Source organism: Bombina bombina, chromosome 7 (assembly GCF_027579735.1).
Source record: "Bombina bombina isolate aBomBom1 chromosome 7, aBomBom1.pri, whole genome shotgun sequence".
NCBI classification, from domain to species: domain Eukaryota; kingdom Metazoa; phylum Chordata; class Amphibia; order Anura; family Bombinatoridae; genus Bombina; species Bombina bombina.
The window spans coordinates 200998869-201019822 of NC_069505.1; the positions used below are offsets into that span (position 1 = coordinate 200998869).

The 20954-nt window shown below is 37.1% G+C and overlaps 1 protein-coding gene across 2 annotated transcripts in view; it reads left to right on the plus strand.

Annotated features, from left to right (window-relative positions):
- The window catches only part of PRDM11 (PR/SET domain 11), a 223233-nt gene extending 202886 nt beyond the window's left edge, over positions 1-20347 (plus strand). The window contains exons 7-8 of one of the 2 annotated variants that reach the window (XM_053720556.1): positions 15543-16181; positions 16656-20347. In XM_053720556.1, the coding sequence (XP_053576531.1) occupies positions 15543-16181; positions 16656-18814 (2798 nt within the window). In that variant the 3' untranslated portion in view covers positions 18815-20347. The remainder of the gene's footprint in view (positions 1-15542; positions 16182-16655) is intronic. The other variant, XM_053720557.1, reaches the window with a different exon arrangement.
- The last annotated feature ends 607 nt before the right edge of the window (positions 20348-20954 follow it).

Below are 20954 nucleotides of genomic sequence, written 5' to 3' on the forward strand. Positions count from 1 at the left end.
TTCTTAACTGTTACTATGGGCTTCAAGATTGAGTTCTAAGACTAAAACTTTAAGCTTATACTAGTTTGGTTGTTCTTATTAAGGAACGAATCCTGAGTTCTTTCCCAAGTAACATGTTTTTAATTGGGGTTTGAAATTAGCTCCCTAATGTTGCGATGCACATGCCGTATTCCAGCTTGGCTGGTAAGGGGCAGGTTAAGACTTCTTTGAAATGTATTTGGTTCTATTTTGTCCAAATTTCTTTGATTTTATTCCAGTAAGGCTAACACTTTCTTTCAGTGTGTTTCTGTCCTATATATTTTGGATACTGTTGAGGCATGGCTGGGTACCAAAGGGGTTCAAGCGCTGCTCAGACCTGGAATCTTCTGGGGTTTTTATTCCAGTTCCTTTTCTAGGAACTGGGTTTTGGAGTTTTATTCAAACTATTTTGCCTTTTTGTGGTCATTGATAGCATTATTTGTTTTCTTTAGATACAATAAATGCGTATTCTTCATTTTTCTGTTTTCATTCAGATTATTTCCTGAGGATGCGGATTCTCATATGTTTCACTTACTCTTCAGGACATAGTTAGAGGATCTTTTTTCAAAAGCTCTTAATTCCTCACGCAAGGGTCACCTTTTTTTTTTTTTAGGTTTCCAGATGGTTTATGTCACTATCTTTGTCTCTATCAGACAAGGGACAATTTGTATTGGGTTCCGTCTGTCGGTACCTTTAGTCTCTATTATTTCCTTCAGTTGCTATATATGCATAGAAGTTTTAACAGCATTGGATTCAATTCCCTTTGCTCATTTTCAATGGAAAGATCCTTTCCAGCTTTTTATGAGTGTTGTTTCTTCAAGAACATGGTTGGAGGATCAATTAACCAATCAGTTTGTTGATTCCTCAGACAAGAGTAACCTTTTTTTCCGGATAGATTCAGTGTCCATGACTCTGTCTCTGTTGGTCAGGAGACGTCTGAAATTGGTTTCAGCTTATCGAAACCTTCAGTCTCAATCATTCCCTTCGGTAGCCTTATGCATGGAAATTCTAGGTTCTTATGACTGCTGCATTGGACATGTTCCCCTTTGCTCATTTTCACATGCAACCTCTTCAGCTCTGTATGCTGAACCAGTGGTGCCGGGATTATACAAAGATATCTCATTTAATATCTTTAAAACTGATTGTTCGACACCCTCTGACGTGGTACAGACCACCATCGTTTAGTTCAGGGGGCTTCTTTTTTTCTTCCAACCTGGACTGTGATCTCAACAGGTGCAAGTCGGACAGGTTGGGGAGCTGTATGGGGGTTTCTGACAGCACAAGGGGTTTGGGAAATCTCAGGAGGTGAGATTACCAATCAATATTTTGGAACTCCGTGCAATTTTCAGAAGCTCTTCAGTCATGGCCTCTTCTAAAGAGAGAATCGTTCATTTGTTTTCAAACAGACAATGTCACAACTGTGGCATATGTCAATCATCAAGGAGGGACTCACAGTCCTCTGGCTATGAAAGAAGTATCTCGAATACTGGTATGGGCGGAATCCAGCTCCTGTCTAATCTCTGCGGTTCATATCCCAGGTATTGACAATTGGAAAGCGGATTATCTCAGTCGCCAAACGTTACATCCGGGCGAATGGTCTCTTCACCCAGAGGTGTTTCTTCAGATTGTTCAAATGTGGGGACTTCCAGAAATAGATCTGATGGCTTCTCATCTAAACAAGAAACTTCCCAGGTATCTGTCCAGATCCAGGGATCCTCAGGCGGAAGCAGTGGATGCATTGTCACTTCCTTGGAAGTATCATCCTGCCTATATCTTTCCGCCTCTAGTTCTTCTTCCAAGAGTAATCTCCAAGATTCTGAAGGAATGCTCGTTTTTTCTGCTGGTGGCTCCAGCATGGTCTCACAGGTTTTGGTATATGGATCTTGTCCGCATGGCTTCTTGCCAACCGTGGACTCTTCCGTTAAGACCAGTCCTTCTGTCACAAGGTCCTCAAAATCTCAAATCCTTAAATTTAAAGGTATTGAGATTGAACGCTTGATTCTTAGTCAAAGAGTTTTCTCTGACTCTGTGATTAATACTATGTTACAGGCTCGTAGATCTGTATCTAGGAAGATATATTATCGAGTCTGGAAGACTTACATTTCTTGGTGTCTTTCTCATCATTTTTCCTGGCATTCTTTTAGAATTCCGAGAATTTTTCAGTTTCTTCAGGATGGTTTGGATAAAGGTTTGTCTGCAAGTTCCTTGAAAGGACAAATCTCTGCTCTTTCTGTTCTTTTTCACAGAAGGATTGCTATTCTTCCTGATATTCATTGTTTTGTACAAGCTTTGGTTCGTATAAAACCTGTTATTAAGTCAATTTCTCCTCCTTGGAGTTTGAATTTGGTTCTGGGGGCTCTTCAAGCTCTTCCGTTTGAACCTATGCATTCACTGGACATTAAATTACTTTCTTGGAAAGTTTTGTTTTCTTTTGGCCATCTCTTCTGCTAGAAGAGTTTCTGAATTATCTGCTCTTTCTTGTGAATCTCCTTTTCTGATTTTCCATCAGGATAAGGCGGTGTTGCGAACTTCTTTTAAATTTTTATCTAAGGTTGTGAATTCTAACAACATTAGTAGAGAAATTGTGGTTCCTTCATTATGTCCTAATCCTAAGAATTCTAAGGAGAGATCATTGCATTCTTTGGATGTAGTTAGAGCTTTGAAATATTATGTTGAAGCTACTAAGAATTTCCGAAAGACTTCTAGTCTATTTGTTATCTTTTCCGGTTCTAGGAAAGGTCAGAAGGCCTCTGCCATTTCTTTGGCATCTTGGTTGAAATCTTTAATTCATCATGCTTATGTCGAGTCGGGTAAATCTCCGCCTCAAAGGATTACAGCTCATTCTACTAGGTCAGTTTCTACTTCCTGGGCGTTTAGGAATGAAGCTTTGATTGATCAGATTTGCAAAGCAGCAACTTGGTCTTCTTTGCATACTTTTACTAAATTCTACCATTTTGATGTGTATTCTTCTTCTGAAGCAGTTTTTGATAGAAAAATACTTCAGGCAGCTGTTTCAGTTTGATTCTTCTGCTTATAATTTCAGTTTTCTTCATTATAAGATTTAAACTTTATTTTGGGTGTGGATTATTTTTCAGCAGAATTGGCTGTCTTTATTTTATCCCTCCCTCTCTAGTGACTCTTGTGTGGAAGATCCACATCTTGGGTAGTCATTATCCCATACGTCACTAGCTCATGGACTCTTGCTAATTACATGAAAGAAAACATAATTTATGTAAGAACTTACCTGATAAATTCATTTCTTTCATATTAGCAAGAGTCCATGAGGCCCACCCTTTTTGTGGTGGTTATGACTTTTTTGTATAAAGCACAATTATTCCAATTCCTTATTTTTTATGCTTTCGCACCTTTTTCTTATCACCCCACTTCTTGGCTATTCGTTAAACTGATTTGTGGGTGTGGTGAGGGGTGTATTTATAGGCATTTTGAGGTTTGGGAAACTTTGCCCCTCCTGGTAGGAATGTATATCCCATACGTCACTAGCTCATGGACTCTTGCTAATATGAAAGAAATGAATTTATCAGGTAAGTTCTTACATAAATTATGTTTTTTGTGCTCAACCCTTTTTACTATTTTATATTAGTCTCTCCCGATCGTGTCTAAACCTTTTATAGGGACCGCCGTCTTGTCCTGGTTGGCATGGGAACCGGCTATGTGCCGGATCTACTTGGAGGATGGTTCTATTTACCCCGTTTGTAATATTGCTTTGTTACTTTGTTATTTAAGTTGGCATGGTAACCTAAAACTAATGGATTTACTTTAGCGTGTTTTGTTTATACGCTAAGTATATCCTCTACATACCCTGAAGCCCATATGTTGACTATTCTTGTGCCAACCTTTTATTAAAGGGATACCATTGTCAGGGATATAAAGATTGTTATCCAGTTAGTATTGTATAGGGTTCCCATCCGTTATCTCTGTTCAAGCTTAATGCATTACTTAAGTGCTTATGTGGGCTTAATACTATATATACATAAGGAAAAGAAATAAAAATAAAGTTAAAAATTTAAAAAAATGAATAAGTAAGAGCAACCCTGGTGCTGTTGCTTCTATGTACACTAAGTGTTAATGTTATGTGAATTGGTTTTGGTGCTGTTCTGTATGCTCTAGACTATAGTTATCCCTACTTGTCATCCATACCCCTTGCTAACAGTTTGTTAGTTCTAACTTTCTTAGCATATATTGGACAAACTGTTAGTTCCGTATTTAGGCATATTGCTAAATTTTTTGACACATTGATAAGTAAGAATTTCCTTCAGAATTTAAGTTTTAAATGGAATGTTATATATTAGTCACAGTTTAATGAGTCCCAGTTTAATGACCCTGTTGAATGTCCATGCACAACCTGACTTATATGGTGCTTGGAGTGGGGTTTATTCAAAACGGGGGTTATTTCCATCACCTAATGTTTTGTCTGTCAATGGTTCACTGCTATGTGGCTCTATGGTGTCATGGGTGATTAATTTCCTGTATCTTGTATGGTAAAGTTGTCGTCTGGATTTAGTATAGGCGAATGTTATCAATAAGGTTGCTCAATAATTTTAAGTATACATGAGTGAATATGGGCAATTGGCTATGGGGGACCGAGTACTGTTGATTAGAGGGGATCACCTCCGTGTCCCCCCCCAAAACAGATTGTACGCCCTTTGCTGAGTAGTCTACCTCTGGAGGGGCCTGACTTCCAGCGCAACGTCACATTATACTCAAGGTCCACTCACCGTGCCCCAGTATGTATCTCTACTTAAGTGAGCGCCTTAAAGTCTGGTGGGGAGTTTAATCCTCCTGGGGCTATAGTGCCCAATCTATACATCCACTCTGCCTCTCTTCTTAGCAGGGCCTTGTTGCGGTCAGGGGGGGGGTATGGTCTATCAGAATGTACCTGATGGTAGATACTTGATGTCCCATTCGTGCGCAGTGCCTGGCCACTGGTTGGTCCGAATCTTCTTGGTCCAACGCCTGTCGTATGGCCCGTCTGTGGTTGGCCATCCTTTTGCGGAGTGTTAGGGGATGGAAATAACCCCTGTTTTGAATAAACCCCACTCCAAGCACCATATAAGTCAGGTTGTGAATGGACATTCAACAGGGTCATTAAACTGGGACTCATTAAACTGGGACTAATCTATAACATTCCATTTAAAACTTAAATTCTGAAGGAAATTCTTACTTATCAATGTGTCAAAAAATTTAGCCATATGCCTAAATACGGAACTAACAGTTTGTCCAATATATGCTAAGAAAGTTAGAACTAACAAACTGTTAGCAAGGGGTATGGATGACAAGTAGGGATAACTATAGTCTAGAGCATACAGAACAGCACCAAAACCAATTCACATAACATTAACACTTAGTGTACATAGAAGCAACAGCACCAGGGTTGCTCTTACTTATTCATTTTTTTAAATTTTTAACTTTATTTTTATTTCTTTTCCTTATGTATATATAGTATTAAGCCCACATAGGCACTTAAGTAATGCATTAAGCTTGAACAGAGATAACGGATGGGAACCCTATACAATACTAACTGGATAACAATCTTTATATCCCTTTTATATCCCTGACAATGGTATCCCTTTAATAAAAGGTTGGCACAAGAATAGTCAACATATGGGCTTCAGGGTATGTAGAGGATATACTTAGCGTATAAACAAAACACGCTAAAGTAAATCCATTAGTTTTAGGTTACCATGCCAACTTAAATAACAAAGTAACAAAGCAATATTATAAACGGGGTAAATAGAACCATCCTCCAAGTAGATCCGGCACATAGCCGGTTCCCATGCCAACCAGGACAAGACGGCGGTCCCTATAAAAGGTTTAGACACGATCGGGAGAGACTAATATAAAATAGTAAAAAGGGTTGAGCGCAAAAAGATAATAGTAGGTGAATACACTAAGATACACTACACGGGCACATATGTGAGAATATAAAAAAAGGGGGAATACCCCATCCTTAGATACACGCTGCATATAGAGTGACACTAATCAAGCATGCAGCAATATACATAACGGATAGCTATGTACACTAGTATACTTTACAATTTATGTTATATGTCACAATTATTGAATTAGATTTATATTTATGTTATTTTATTATACTTTACTATAATAACCGGAAATAGAACCACTTTAACCTCTTCCGGTTTACACAGTGGAACGCAGGATATGCGTTCCACACACACTGTTTGGCGCCACTTCACTTAGAGTATAGCACATCACACAGGTATTTGAAATTGTTTAATCACTTTATTTGTATATAAGCTTGTTTATTGCACTTCATGTTTATGCTGATGATGGGGAGGAAGTCCCCGAAAACGTTCCATTAAAGAATATTTACTTTTCTTTACCAAAAGACCTGAGAGTGCGTCCATTTGTCCAGGAATATATATATATATATATACTAATAATCACAGAAGGCACTCTCTGATACTTTTTAATGTCAATTTAATCCAGGTTAACCTTACTTTAATTGCAGTTTATGCACTGGTTGTTTGACTGACACTGAAAAGGACCATATAATGCCTCCTTCTGTGATTTATATATTAAACTGTTGGCACCCTAGTTGAATGGTGAGAGTACACTTTTCTTGGACTTATATATATATATATATATATATATATATATATATACACACAAACACATATATATTTCATATAGGAGTCCACGAGCTGTTATGCATGGGATATACATTACTACCTGGAGGAGGAAAAGTTTCTCAAACCTCCAAACCCTATAAATAACCCTCCCACCTCACACATACCTCAGTTTTAATTATGCCTCCTTAGGAGGTGGTGGAAGCATTATGGTGTGCTTAATTTCTTTAGTTAAAGGTGCTTCAGAGCATATTGAAGCCTGGTTCCCTGCAGAGTACAGTGCTTTACAGAGGGAAGTGAAGGGAGTACGGCCTCATGTCACCATGTTTTCAGCTCATGGGACGCAATGATTTCTCTATTTAGTAAGCAGCAATATTTAAATGTTTGCACTGTTTTTTTCCTTTAAAATAATCCCCCCTCGACACCATAAGCCCTAAATCATGCATCGTAAGGATTTACTAGCTGTTTTGTTTTTTAGCTCTCTAAAAGTTAACTACATTTTACGATGATTTATTATGCATCATTGATCATAAAGGTTTTTTTTTCCATTCCTTAAAGCTTGCTTGCTTATTTTTAGAAGGGGTTATTTTAATATTATTGCAATTTTTTTAATTTCCTTTTTTATTGCCATAATGGAGCGCAAACTTGTCCCTGAAGTTATCATAGGAACTGAGCTTGTTGAACACCTTTCTACCAAAGCTAAGTGTTTCTTATTGCATACCGATCAATCACATAATGTTTCTATGTGTAAAAATGCACCTACTGTTTCATCCCTACAGATGGATGCAGATGGCGTACCCCCAGCAATGAGAGAGTTTATTGCTGCCGCAATTGAAAAGGCCATGACTGCTCTACCGCCTTCAAATAAACGAAAAAGGTCTGCTTAGATTTTAACTTCTACTAGTAATATATGTACTGACCAACGAAATACTGAAGTGTCTTCTAATGATGATTCCTCTGATACTGAGGCTCCCTCATCAGACACAGAACCTGATAATTCCTCCTTTTATTAAGAATTGAGCACTCTTTTGAAGGAAGGCTTTAGTCACTTTAGGGATTGAAGAAGCTAATCCTTCTGATGATAAACCCAGTAATCATTAAAATTCAGAGTATAAAACTGTTGTCAATCTCCCTGAGATTTTCCCTATACCTGACACTATCTCTCATATGATTGCTAAAGAATGGTCTAAACCAGGTACCTCTTTTAATCCTTCATCAGGGCTTAAAAATTATATCCTCTACCTACTTCTAATTTAGAGTTATGGGAAACAGTCCCCAAAGTTCCACTCTAGCTAAACATACTACTATTGCTTTGGAAGACAGTACTTCTTTTAAAGACCCTTTAGATAGAAAACTTGAATCTTTATCTAAGAAGGGCATATTTAAATACTGGCTATATTCTTGGAACAGATATATTTATTGCTGATGTAGCTGCTGCTTCTAATTTCTGGCTATCCAGCCTTGCTCAGCAATTATCTTCTGACTTTGAATGTTCCAACTTTCTGAATTTACTTCAACATGCGAATAATTTTATTTGCAATGCAGTATTTGATATCATGAAAATTAACATTAAAACTGTATCTTTAGCTATTCTTACCAGATGAGTTTTATGGCTTAAATCGTGGAATGTTAATATGATATCTGGAAAAGCATTACCAGTTTGTTGCTCTCCCATTTGGCCAAGCAACAGCTCCAAGAATATTTACAAAGGTTCTCGGTGCCCTTTTATCTGTAATCAGAGTGCAGGGTATTGCAGTGCTTCCTTATTGGTACTAGCTCAATCTTTTTATTCAGCAGAATGTCACACAAATCAACTGTTGTTTCTTCAAAGACATGGTTGGAGGATCAATTAACCAAAGAGTTCCTTGATTCCTCAGTCAAAAGCCACCGTTTTAGGTTTCCAGATAGTTTTAGTGTCCATGACTCTTTCCTTAACAGAAAAGAGACTAATAAAATTGATTTCAGCTTGTCTAAATCTTCAGTGGCTATGTGTATGGACGTACTAGGTTTTCATATAAGAACTCTCAAACTTTGTATGCTATGCCAATGGTGCAAGGACTATAATCAAATATCACATCAGATATTCTTAGGTCCCAATATGCACCTTTCTTTGGCTTGGTGGTTAAATCACCACTCTATTCAGGGGGCTAACTTTGCTGGTCCTAGGTCTGTGTTCACCACAGATGCAAGTCTTACAAGTTGGGGAGCCGTCTGGGGGTTTCTGATAGCACAAGGAGTTTGGAATCCTCATGAGGCAAGGTTACCAATTAATATCTTGTAACTCTGTACTCTCTTCAGGGCCCTTCAGGCTTGGCCTCTATTAAAGAAAGAGCCTTATCTTTTTTTTTTTTCAAACAGACAATATCACAACAGTGGCGTATTTAAGTCATCAAGGGGAACTCGAAGTTCCCTAGCCATGATGGAAGTATCTCAAATCCTTTATTGGGCGGAAACCAAGTCCTGCCTCATCACTGCAATTTACATCCCAGGGGTAGACAATTGGGAAGCAGATTATCTCAGTCGTCAGTCCCTACATCCACCAAGATGTATTCTATCTGATTGTATAACTCTACCAGAAATATATCTAATTGCTTCTCGTTTGAACAAGAAATTTCCTTGCAAGGTCCAGGGATCCTCAGACGGAGGTGATGGATGCTCTAACAGGTCCCTGGTTTTACCAACCTGCTTATATCCTACCTCCTCTAATCCTGCTTCCCAGAGTGATTTCAAAAATCAAAATGGAACGGTCATTTGAAATTCTAATAACCCCAGCGTGGCCAAAAGGATTTGGTATGTGGATCTAGTCCGAATGTCCAGTTGACCTTCTGTCTCAAAGTCCCATCTTCCATCCAGAATTGAATGCTTAGTTCTCAGCCATAGAGGATTCTCTGACTCTGTGATTAACACTATGATTCAGACCCGCAAGCCTGTTTCTCGACAGGTCTATCACAAAGTTTGGAAAAACTTATATTTTGTGGTGTTCTACAAATGATTATTCCTGGCATTCTTTTAGAATGTCTAGGGTTCTTCAGTTTCTTCAGGATGGTTTAGATAAAGATGTATCTGCCAGTACCTTGAAAGGACAAATCTCTATCTATCTGTAATGTTTCAAAGGAAAATTGCTAATCTTCCTGATATTCGTTGTTTTGTTCAGGCTTTAATCCAGATTGAACCTGTTATTATGCCTATTTCTCCCCCTTGGAGTCTTAACCGAGTACTAAAAGTCTTACAGGCTCCTCCTTTTGAGCCTATGCATACATTAGACAAACTATTTTCTTGGAAAGTTTTGTTTCTTTTGGCTATCTCTTCTGCTAGAAGAGTTTCTGAATTGTCTGCTCTCTCTTGTGAGTCTCCTTATCTGATTTTACATCAGGATAAAGCTGTTATGCGGACTACTTTTTTTAACATTTTTATAACATTAATAGGGAAATTATCATTCCCTTCTTGTGTTCTAATCCAAAAAAATGCTACTGAAAAAAGCTTTGCATTCTTTGGATGATATTAGAGCATTGACATAATATGTTGATGCTACTAAATATTTCAGACAGACTTCTACTCTGTTTTGTTTTGTTTTCTGGTCCTAAGAAAAGAAAGAAGTCCTCAGCTATTTCTTTAGCCTCTTGGTTAAAACTTTTGATTCACAAAGCTTATTTGGAGGTGGGTCAGGCTCCTCCTCAGAGAATTACAGCTCATTCTACTAGATCGGTTGCCACATATTGGGCTTTCAAGAATGAGGCTTCATTTGATCAAATTTGCAAAGCAGCCACTTGTTACCATTTGATATTTTTGCCTCGTCAGAAGCAGTTTTTGGTAGAAAGGTCTTAGTTTGATAATTGTGCCTATAATTTGAGGGGGGGGGGTTGTCATAAGACTTTTTTTTTGGTTTTGGATTTAAAGGAACAGTCTACAATATAATTTTTATTGTTTTAAAAGATAGATAATCCCTTTATTACCCATTCTCCAGTTTTGCATAACCAACACAGTTATAATAATATACTTTTTATCTCTGTGATTATCTTGTATCTAAGCATCTTCTGACAGCCCCCTGATCACATGACTGTGTACTTATTATCTATTGACTTGCAGTGGTACTGTGTTGTGCTAACTCTTAAATAACTTATCGGGCGTGAGCACATTGTTATCTATATGGCCCACATGAACTAGCAGACTCCTGTTGTGAAAAGCAAATGCAAAAGCATGTGAATAAGAGGCTGTCGATAGAGCCTTTGAAACAGGCAGACATTTAGAGGTTTAAATATTATAAAGTATATTAATCTAACAATGTTGGTTGTGGAAAGCTGGGGAATGAGTAGTAAAGGTGTGATCTATCTTTTTAAACAATTTTAGTGTACACTGTCCCTTTAATTTCTCAGTGGAAAAAAGCTGTTTTTATCCCTCCCATTATTGTTACTCGTGGACTTCCACATCTTGGGTATTATATCCCATACTTAACAGCTAATGGACTCTCGCCACCTATATGAAAGAAAACATAATTTATGAAAGAACTTACTGATCAATTCATTTCCGTCATGGCGGCGAGAGTCCACAAGGCCCCACCCTTGTGCATTTTTCTCCTTAAACACCTCACCACTTGGCTATTTGTAAAACTGAGGTATGTGTGAGGTGGGAGGGGTATTTATATGCTTTTGAGGTTGGGAAACTTTGCTTCCTCCTGGTAGGAATGTATATCCCATACATAACAGCTTTTCACCACCATGAAAAAAAAAATGTATCAGGTAAGTTGATATTTTATATATACACACACACACAGATACATATATATATATATATATATATATATATATATATATATATATATATATAAAACCAATAGTAAAAGTCACTGTTACTGTCCTATTAATAAGAATAGTTGTCTTGTAGACATAAACAAAGTCCGGTAAATGTGCATACTCCGTATCAAAGCAATAAGCTGTAAGATATGTGTATATAAAGCTTTGAATCGCTTGAGACAACTCGGTAAACCCCCTATACACGCCTATGATGGTAATCAGTGAATATACCAGGGACTGAGTGTGCTTCAGAATACCGGAGGCTATGGAGTACAATAAGCGGTATACAAACAGAGTGTGCGGTATCTTCTAATCTCAAACATGAAGAGAGAAGACCAGGACCAATGATCCCAGACGGCGTAATCGCCCTTACTCACCGCACCTCTGGACCGCTAACTCCAAATTGCTCAATCTCTGCCTAGAGAAAAACCTCCGGAATTCACTTGTGTGCACTCGACGGTCTCCTCAGCGTAACTCCAAAAGGCGTCCTACTGTGCAGGAGGGGGCGTGACGTGCGTGCTTTAGCGTGTTGAATCCATGCGCTGATCCTTGTCAATATCTTTAACAGAGTTCCCATAAACCGGCTTTGGAGCTTTGGGTCCCAGAACTGCTGCTGCTGCCCGGAATATTAGAAATATAATTGAAAAAAGTTGCTAGCAGCAGTCTTAAAAACATACAGTCTTTATTGAAACATCAGTAGTAAAAACACTTCAGGGAAAGCCACAAATGCGTTCACAACATTTAGTCCGCTAACATGTTTCGGCCAGGGGCCGTAATCATAGCTGTGGCCGAAACATATTAGCGGACTAAATGTTGTGAACGCATTTGTGGCTTTCACTGAAGTGTTTTTACTACTGATGTTTCAATAAAGACTGTATGTTTTTAAGACTGCTGCTAGCAACTTTTTTCAATTATATATATATATATATATATATATATATATATATATATATATATATAGAGAGACTCATACACACACATATATATTTATATTCTCTCTAACACACACACACACATATATATATAAAGATAGAAAGAAAGAGAGAGAGAGAGACACTCATACACACTCATATATATAAATATATATATATATATATATTCTCTCTCTCACACACACACACACACACACATATATATATATATATATATATATATATATATATATATAGACACACCTTTGAGCCCAACACCTTGTCACATACCATACCACTTTTAAAACTTTTTAAACATTTATTTTAATTCTAAATATATATAAATGTTAATGAGTGTAATACTGTATTTTACATGTGTTTGCATGTACTTTTATTGTAGCGCTATCACTTTGGCCTCGCTTACACTAACTTTTTAGTCCTGAGCTGATATTCTGCAAGGCTGCGCTATCTATTGAAAGTATTGGGTGCACTTAAGAGATAGCAACCATGCGAACATTCTCTGGTAATTCTTTTTAACAATTAACTTGTTATAGTAGTTTGTGCACTATTCTTAGTCTGGGCCCGTGATAATGATAGCACACCCTGAACAATTAGTATTGCTTTACTCTGGGCCATAATGATGCTGGGTCACTTAAGCTACACTTGATGAATCCATTATTGTGCCATAGCTGAACACAGCTGCTGAGCTAAGGACAGCAGTAATTCTGCAGAAAAAGAGAATCTCTAGAGCAGAAGTGCATTACTGCTCTAGATCTAACACATATTATATTATACACCCCAGAGGCTGAGCTTTCCTTCACTTTTTTGCGATGAGATTTCTTTAGTGGAAATTTTTCTGCAGGTCATTATTAAATAAAATTTTAAATTAGACAGTAACACTAAGGCACCAGTTCAACTGCAATGTGTTGGTTAACTGAAGAATAAAGCAATTTTTAATGCTTTATAATATAATTGCATAGCAAATAAGCTGCATACAAAAAAATAAATTTTAAAATGTCTCTTAAATAAATCTGTTTTCTTTTCTCTAGGTCTAACATAGAAATGTAGTAATAAAAAAGATGCAATGCTCATACTAACGTCTTACATTCAGAATAAACAGCTTTGCAGACTGGGAAAGCTAGGGGGCTGGTTTGAAAAAATCTCTGAGAGCCAGTCAACAAGCAATGTGCTGCTGCTTTGCAGCGCAACTGCATATTTGACTGATCACTTCAAACAGCTCTTTGCTCTGAATGCACTGTGTTAAGGAAAACTTACTGCAACCAGAGCACAGCTCTGTTTAAAGAGAACTGTCTAATGTGAAGCAGCACTACAAAGTTCAAGCACTAACAGTTCCTGCATTTGTCCTGCTCTTTCTGCAGACATGCTGCATTTTCTGCGATGACATCTCAGATCACTGTATGTTCTGCCTTGGGGCACATTACACTGACACATTATATTATACACATTGCACGGACACATTATATTATACACATTACACTGACACATTATATTATACACATTACACTGACACGTTATATTATACACATTACACTGACACATTATATTATACACATACACTGACACATTATATTATACACATTACACTAACACATTATATTATACACATTACACTGACACATTATATTATACACATTACACTGACACATTATATTATACACATTACACTGTCACATTATATTATACACATACACTGACACATTATATTATACACATTACACTGACACATTATATTATACACATTACACTGACACATTATATTATACACATTACACTGACACATTATATTATACACATTACACTGACACATTATATTATACACATTACACTGACACATTATATTATACACATTACACTAACACATTATATTATACACATTACACTGACACATTATATTATACACATTGCACTGACACATTATATTATACACATTGCACGGACACATTATATTATACACATTACACTGACACATTATATTATACACATACACTGACACATTATATTATACACATTACACTGATACATTTTATTATACTCATTACACTGACACATTATATTATACACATACACTGACACATTATATTATACACATTACACTGATACATTATATTATACACATTACACTGACACATTATATTGTACACATTACACTGACACATTATATTATACACATTTCACGGACACATTATATTATACACATTGCACGGACACATTATATTATACACATTGCACGGACACATTATATTATACACATTGCACGGACACATTATATTATACACATTACACCGACACATTATATTATACACATTACACTGACACATTATATTATACACATACACTGACACATTATATTATACACACAGTGACACAGTATATTATACACATTACACTGACACATTATATTATACACACAGTGACACAGTATATTATACACATTACACTGACACATTATAGTATACACATACACTGACACATTATATTATACACATACACTGATACATTATATTATACACATTACACTGATACATTATATTATAATCATTACACTGACACAGTATATTATACACATTACAGTGACACATTATATTATACACATTACACTGTCACATTATATTATACACATTACACTGTCACATTATATTATACACATTACACTGTCACATTATATTATACACATTACACTGTCACATTATATTATACACATTACACTGACACATTATATTATACACATTACACTGACACATTATATTATACACATTACACTGACACATTATATTATACACATTACACTGACACATTATATTATACACATACACTGACACAGTATATTATACACATTACACGGACACAGTATATTATACACATTACACTGACACAGTATATTATACACATTACACTGACACAGTATATTATACACATTACACTGACACATTATATTATACACATACACTGACACATTATATTATACACATTACACTGACACATTATATGCAAACGGCAGTACAATAATACAATACAGATTAAAACATCTTTTTGTCTGGTAATGTTTAATTATATAATAAAGCAGTTCTTTATTTTTGAGGAATTAAAATTCCAGTATTTTTTTCTTTAATACATTTACAATGACTTATGTATGTTTTCCTAATTTTATGAGGAACATGTGCCAAACTGGTAACTCAGCTAATTTTCCTTTTCAGGAGACAAAAAGTTGCTAAGGGAAAAAAATGATAATCTTTTGGAAAACCAAGAAGATGTAAAAGGCACATTTCCACTGTCAACACTTAAACATGGAAAGAGCCTCTACAAACGCAGCTGTGAAGAAGGGGATGTGCATTCTCACACCAAGAAGAAAAAGATAGATCTCATCTTTAAAGATGTCCTTGAGGCTTCTCTGGAGTCTGCCAAGACAGAAGATTATTCCATAGTGACCAGTAGCCCCATACTAGCAAAAAATATTTCTAAATACCAGTATGAGGACCACAGTGATAGGTGCAGAGCAAGTCAGCAGTGCTCTCCTACTCAAAGCCAAACACGATCATCAAGGGAATGGAAAGTACCTCACATATCCATTCTGGGTCTGGACAGGGAAGTAGGTGTGCCTGATGATGAGGGAGAAGACCACCTATCCATAAAGGCAGAGAGCCCAGCTGAATCCTCTGCTGTAGGGGACCCTGAGGACATCCCCACCACCTCATTCTGCCCTAACTGTGTTCGATTAAAAAAAAAGATCAGGGAGCTACAAGTTGAACTGGATATGTTAAAGTCTGGAAAAGTCCCTGAAACATCCCAGTTACCCCCTAAAATCTCTGACATCCCTGAGCTGTCAGATACTTCAGGTAAGAACATAAAAGTTGTGTTTTAAGGAAACTGATTACACTTGTTAGAATAGCAGGATTATACAAGCTTGGAATTCTAGGCAGTATTTCACATTGTGATTGATTTCTTGAGAAGCAGAAAACACAACCATGCTTGTTTATCTCAGAAATTCATAACTGTGTTTTAGGTTGTTGGATTTATCATATTTAATGAGTGCTACCCAATCAGATCATCATTGTGTTGACTACCTAATTAAAGTATATATTTACAAATTGTGTCTGCACAAGATGTAATTTACAGTTACATGTTATATTGTTTGTCTTAGCTTCCTCAAGTAATTAAACATATTTTTCTCTATAGGGTCACATGGTGCATAATACATATTATTAGGCATCTTCCTCCCTGTTACCTTATCACTTCTTTCCATTTTCTTCTTCATCCATTGTCCATTTTTGTTTCTCATTGATTTTAAAATGTCCCCTTTCCTTTTTTAGCTCCAGAGAGCACCATCATTGCTCCCACTATAATAGAAGATGATGACCAGGAAGTGGACTCTGCTGATGAATCAGTCTCCAACGAAGTTGCAGCACTGGATGAGCCATCTAAAATGTCGGTTGCTGCTGGCAGAAGGATTCGACGGTTTAAGCAGGAGTGGCTTAAAAAGTTCTGGTTTCTGAGATACTCCTCCACATTAAATGAAATGTGGTGCCATGTCTGCAGGCAGTACACTGTACAGTCCTCAAGGACATCTGCTTTTATTATTGGTTCCAAGCAATTCAAGATACACACCATCAAGCTCCACAGCCAAAGTAACCTCCATAAAAAGTGCTTGCAGCTTTACAAACTCAGAATGCACCCTGAAAAGACAGAAGAGATGTGCAGGAATATGACTCTTCTCTTTAACACGGCATACCACTTGGCTACAGAGGGCAGACCTTACTATGACTTTAGACCTCTAGCAGAACTGCTGAGAAAGTGTGAGCTACGAGTAGTTGATCAGTATATGAATGAGAGTGATTGTCAAATCTTGATCCATCACATTGCCAGAGCACTTCGAGAAGACTTGGTGGAACGCATCAGACAGTCCCCATTTCTGAGCATTATCTTAGATGGTCAAAGTGATGACCTCCCTGATACGGTGGCTGTTTATGTTCAGTATACCAGTAATGATGGGCCACCTGCAACAGAGTTCCTGTCTCTGCAGGAGTTAGGCTTGCCTACAACAGAGAATTATCTTCAAGGAATTGACAGAGCATTTTCAGCTCTTGGAATAAGAATGCAGGACGAGAGACCAACAGTAGGTTTGGGTATTGATGGAGCCAACATCACTGCAGGACTCAGAGCAAATATCTATATGACAATCAGGAAAACCTTACCTTGGTTACTGTGCTTACCTTTCATGGTACATCGTCCTCATTTAGAAATATTGGATGCAATTAGTGGGAAAGAACTCCCATGCTTAGAAGAGTTAGAAAATAATTTGAAGCAGCTGCTTAGTTTTTATCGGTACTCTCCTCGTCTGATGTGTGAACTACGACTCACTGCTGCAACCCTTTGTGAGGAGACTGAATTCCTTGGTGACATCCGAGCTGTGAAATGGATCATTGGGGAGCAGAATGTCCTAAATGCCCTGATTAAAGACTACCTAGAAGTAGTGGCTCACCTAAAAGATGTCAGTGGCCAGACACAAAGAGCAGATGCCTCGGCAATAGCTCTTGCTCTTTTACAGTTTCTTATGGATTATCAATCAATTAAGCTCATCTACTTCTTGCTAGATGTGATTGCTGTCTTGTCCCGCCTAGCATATGTCTTCCAAGGCGAGTACCTTCTAGTGTCTCAGGTGGATGAGAAGGTAGAAGAAGCTATTCAAGAAATAAGCAGGCTAGTGCATTCTCCTGGTGAATACCTCCAGGAATTTGAAGATAATTTCCGTGAGAGTTTCAATGGCATTTCCCTTAAAAATTTACGTGTGGCAGAAGCAAAGTTTCAGTCAATAAGAGAAAAAATTTGCCAGAAAACCCAACTTACCCTAGCTCAACGGTTTGATTCTCGCAGCAGAATGTTTGTTAAAGCTTGCCAGTTGTTTGATTTGTCTGCTTGGCCTAGGAGTGCTGAGGAGCTCATAAGTTATGGAGAAGAGGACATGTTGCAAATATATGAGCACTTAGAAACTATCCCATTATTTCTTACTGACATAGGCAGAGAAGGTTCTGACAGTAGGGGAAGTTTGTTAATGGAATGGAGAGAGCTCAAAGCAGACTATTGCACAAAAAATGGTTTCAAGGATCTGATTGGCCATATTTGCAAGTACAAGCAGCGTTTTCTATTCTTAAATAAGATTGTTCAGATTTTGAAGGTCCTTCCCACTTCAACAGCCTGCTGCGACAAAGGACGTAATGCTTTGCAAAAGCTGCGTAAAAATAATCGCTCCCGACTAACTCTAGATCAACTCAGTGATCTTCTTACTATAGCAGTCAATGGTCCTCCTATTGCCAGTTTTGATGCCAAGAGAGCTCTGGACAGTTGGTTTGAGGAGAAATCTGGTAACAGCTACTCACTGTCTACAGATGTACTCAGTAGGATGTCATCACTCGACCATAAACCAGCGCTGCAAAATATGGTGACTGGTTCAGAATATTACCAAGATATTTAGGATGCTGCAGTCCTGGAACTGTGGAAAATGTTTTTCTATCTATACACTTAAGTTTTTGATATATTATAAAATTAAATATATATTATATATAAATATATATAAATATATAAAATAGATACATGAATCCCACTAGAATGGCAGACGACTGAGCCTGGTTACTGTCACAAAAGGCAATAGCTTTCTCACCTCATGTACAGCAGCTGGTATTAGGAGCACAGTTTGCTTACGACCAGGGCGCTCCCATAGCACATCTACCGCAACAGATTTATTTACTAAACTCCACATCTTTCATTTCTGTGGTGTTTCTAAACCAGGACAAACACAACGTTTGGGCCCAGTCAGCCCCAGTAACCAGTGAGGATTTTTATTATTTAAGCTAATTATTTTTAAAATTTGTATTATTTTTCTGAATATGTTTAACTGTGCTCAATGAAATAATGATCTGTGATTGCATTTTTAATGCAGTCATCACTGATGGGGTTAAAGTATTTGTTTGGGATGTATTGTGAGGCCGTTACTATACACTGTACAGCTTCTCCTGTTTTTCTAATTCAGTCATGGTTTTATTTTTATCATTTTGTTGTGATGTTTTTGAATAATTTCTATGCACACGTGTTTGTCCTTTCTTTTTATATTATGTCTGTTTTCCAAACAAGAGAATTGTGAAACTCCTGTTTTTTTGTCTTTTACCCTTTAAAGAAGACTGTGCCTAATGGATTTTTTTTTATTATTTTTTTCAAACCTCCTCATTTTATTTACCAAAAGAGTATAAGCTAGATGTTATTGAACTAACCCATGAAGGCTGATGGCACATTTTATAAACTAAGTATATATATATATATACACATCAAAATAGAGCTGGAAAAATCCACTACTTACATATCCCACACTAATAATAAATTCCAGTGGGCCGGTAGGATTTTGCCATCTTGAACATTGAATTGACTAATACCTTTAAAACCTTTGCTATTTTGACAGTACCTTTTCATTTAATCGCAAATTATAATGATATTTTTCAGCTCTATAGGTGTGTGTGTTTATATATATATATATATTATGACCTTTTTTAACCCTACACAAGCTGAGCAGTTGATCAAATTCTTGTGAAGAAGGATAATGTGACAGCTATGTCCATCTTTGCTTTCTGCCTTGCGCAACACTCAGTTTTTAGTAAGATTTAGCAGAGCACTGTCTACCTTTTAATATAACTATACTTATTATTTAATGTTTTAGTTAGAACATACCCAAACAGTACAAAGCTGAATGGATTGAAATATGCATGCAAGAAGATATTGGAAACACACTTTCATTGTATTTATGTTTTTTTATTTGTAAAATGTATTTGCCAATTGAAAACGGCTGGGAACATTATTCTTGGTTTTTATCCCTTCTTACTTTGTTAGCTCTACACAGTTTACAGTATTGAATAATTTTATTTCAGACCTGTATCATAATCACACCTTTTGTTCTGCACAATGTCATTAGTGATAAGCTATGTTTGTGCTTTTTGTTAATACAAACATATTAACTGTTGCATCTTCTGTTTGTGTGAGTTTCTGACACAACTTATTCATGCCTCTTAAAATTTTAAATTTCAGTTCTGGCTTAAAGGACGTAGGGCTCAATTTCATAGATGCCTGGGGTGGGGTTGGAATTTGAAGGGGTTCTTCTAATCATGACAAGGCTTAGACGGAGCAGTGCAAACCTGCGCTGTCTTACAGTTTGTTCACTCCCCCCAGTACTTCCAGTAATGGTGCTCTGGTAACGGCAAACCTTTACTATAGTATCGTTTGTGTTTCTATGGCACTGACTGAACTGAAGAGGGGTACCAAGGCTTTTCCAGAAAAAGTGTTACATTTGGGGCATTTGCCTTAAGTGTAGTGGTGTCTACACCATACTATTCCATTTAATATGTTTCTAATGACGTCTAAACACTACTATTCTGCTTACTAGCGGCTAGATTACGAGTTTTGCGCTATACCAGGTGCATAAATAACGCAGTCAAATAAGCGGTACCTACTTTACATAGCGCTGCCATTACGAGTTACTGAAAAACCTTCTTGTGCTGTGCGTTATGGTGCGTTAAGCTCCATACCACACAAAAGCCAAGGGCTGAGTTTACGTGCTCGTGCACGCTTTC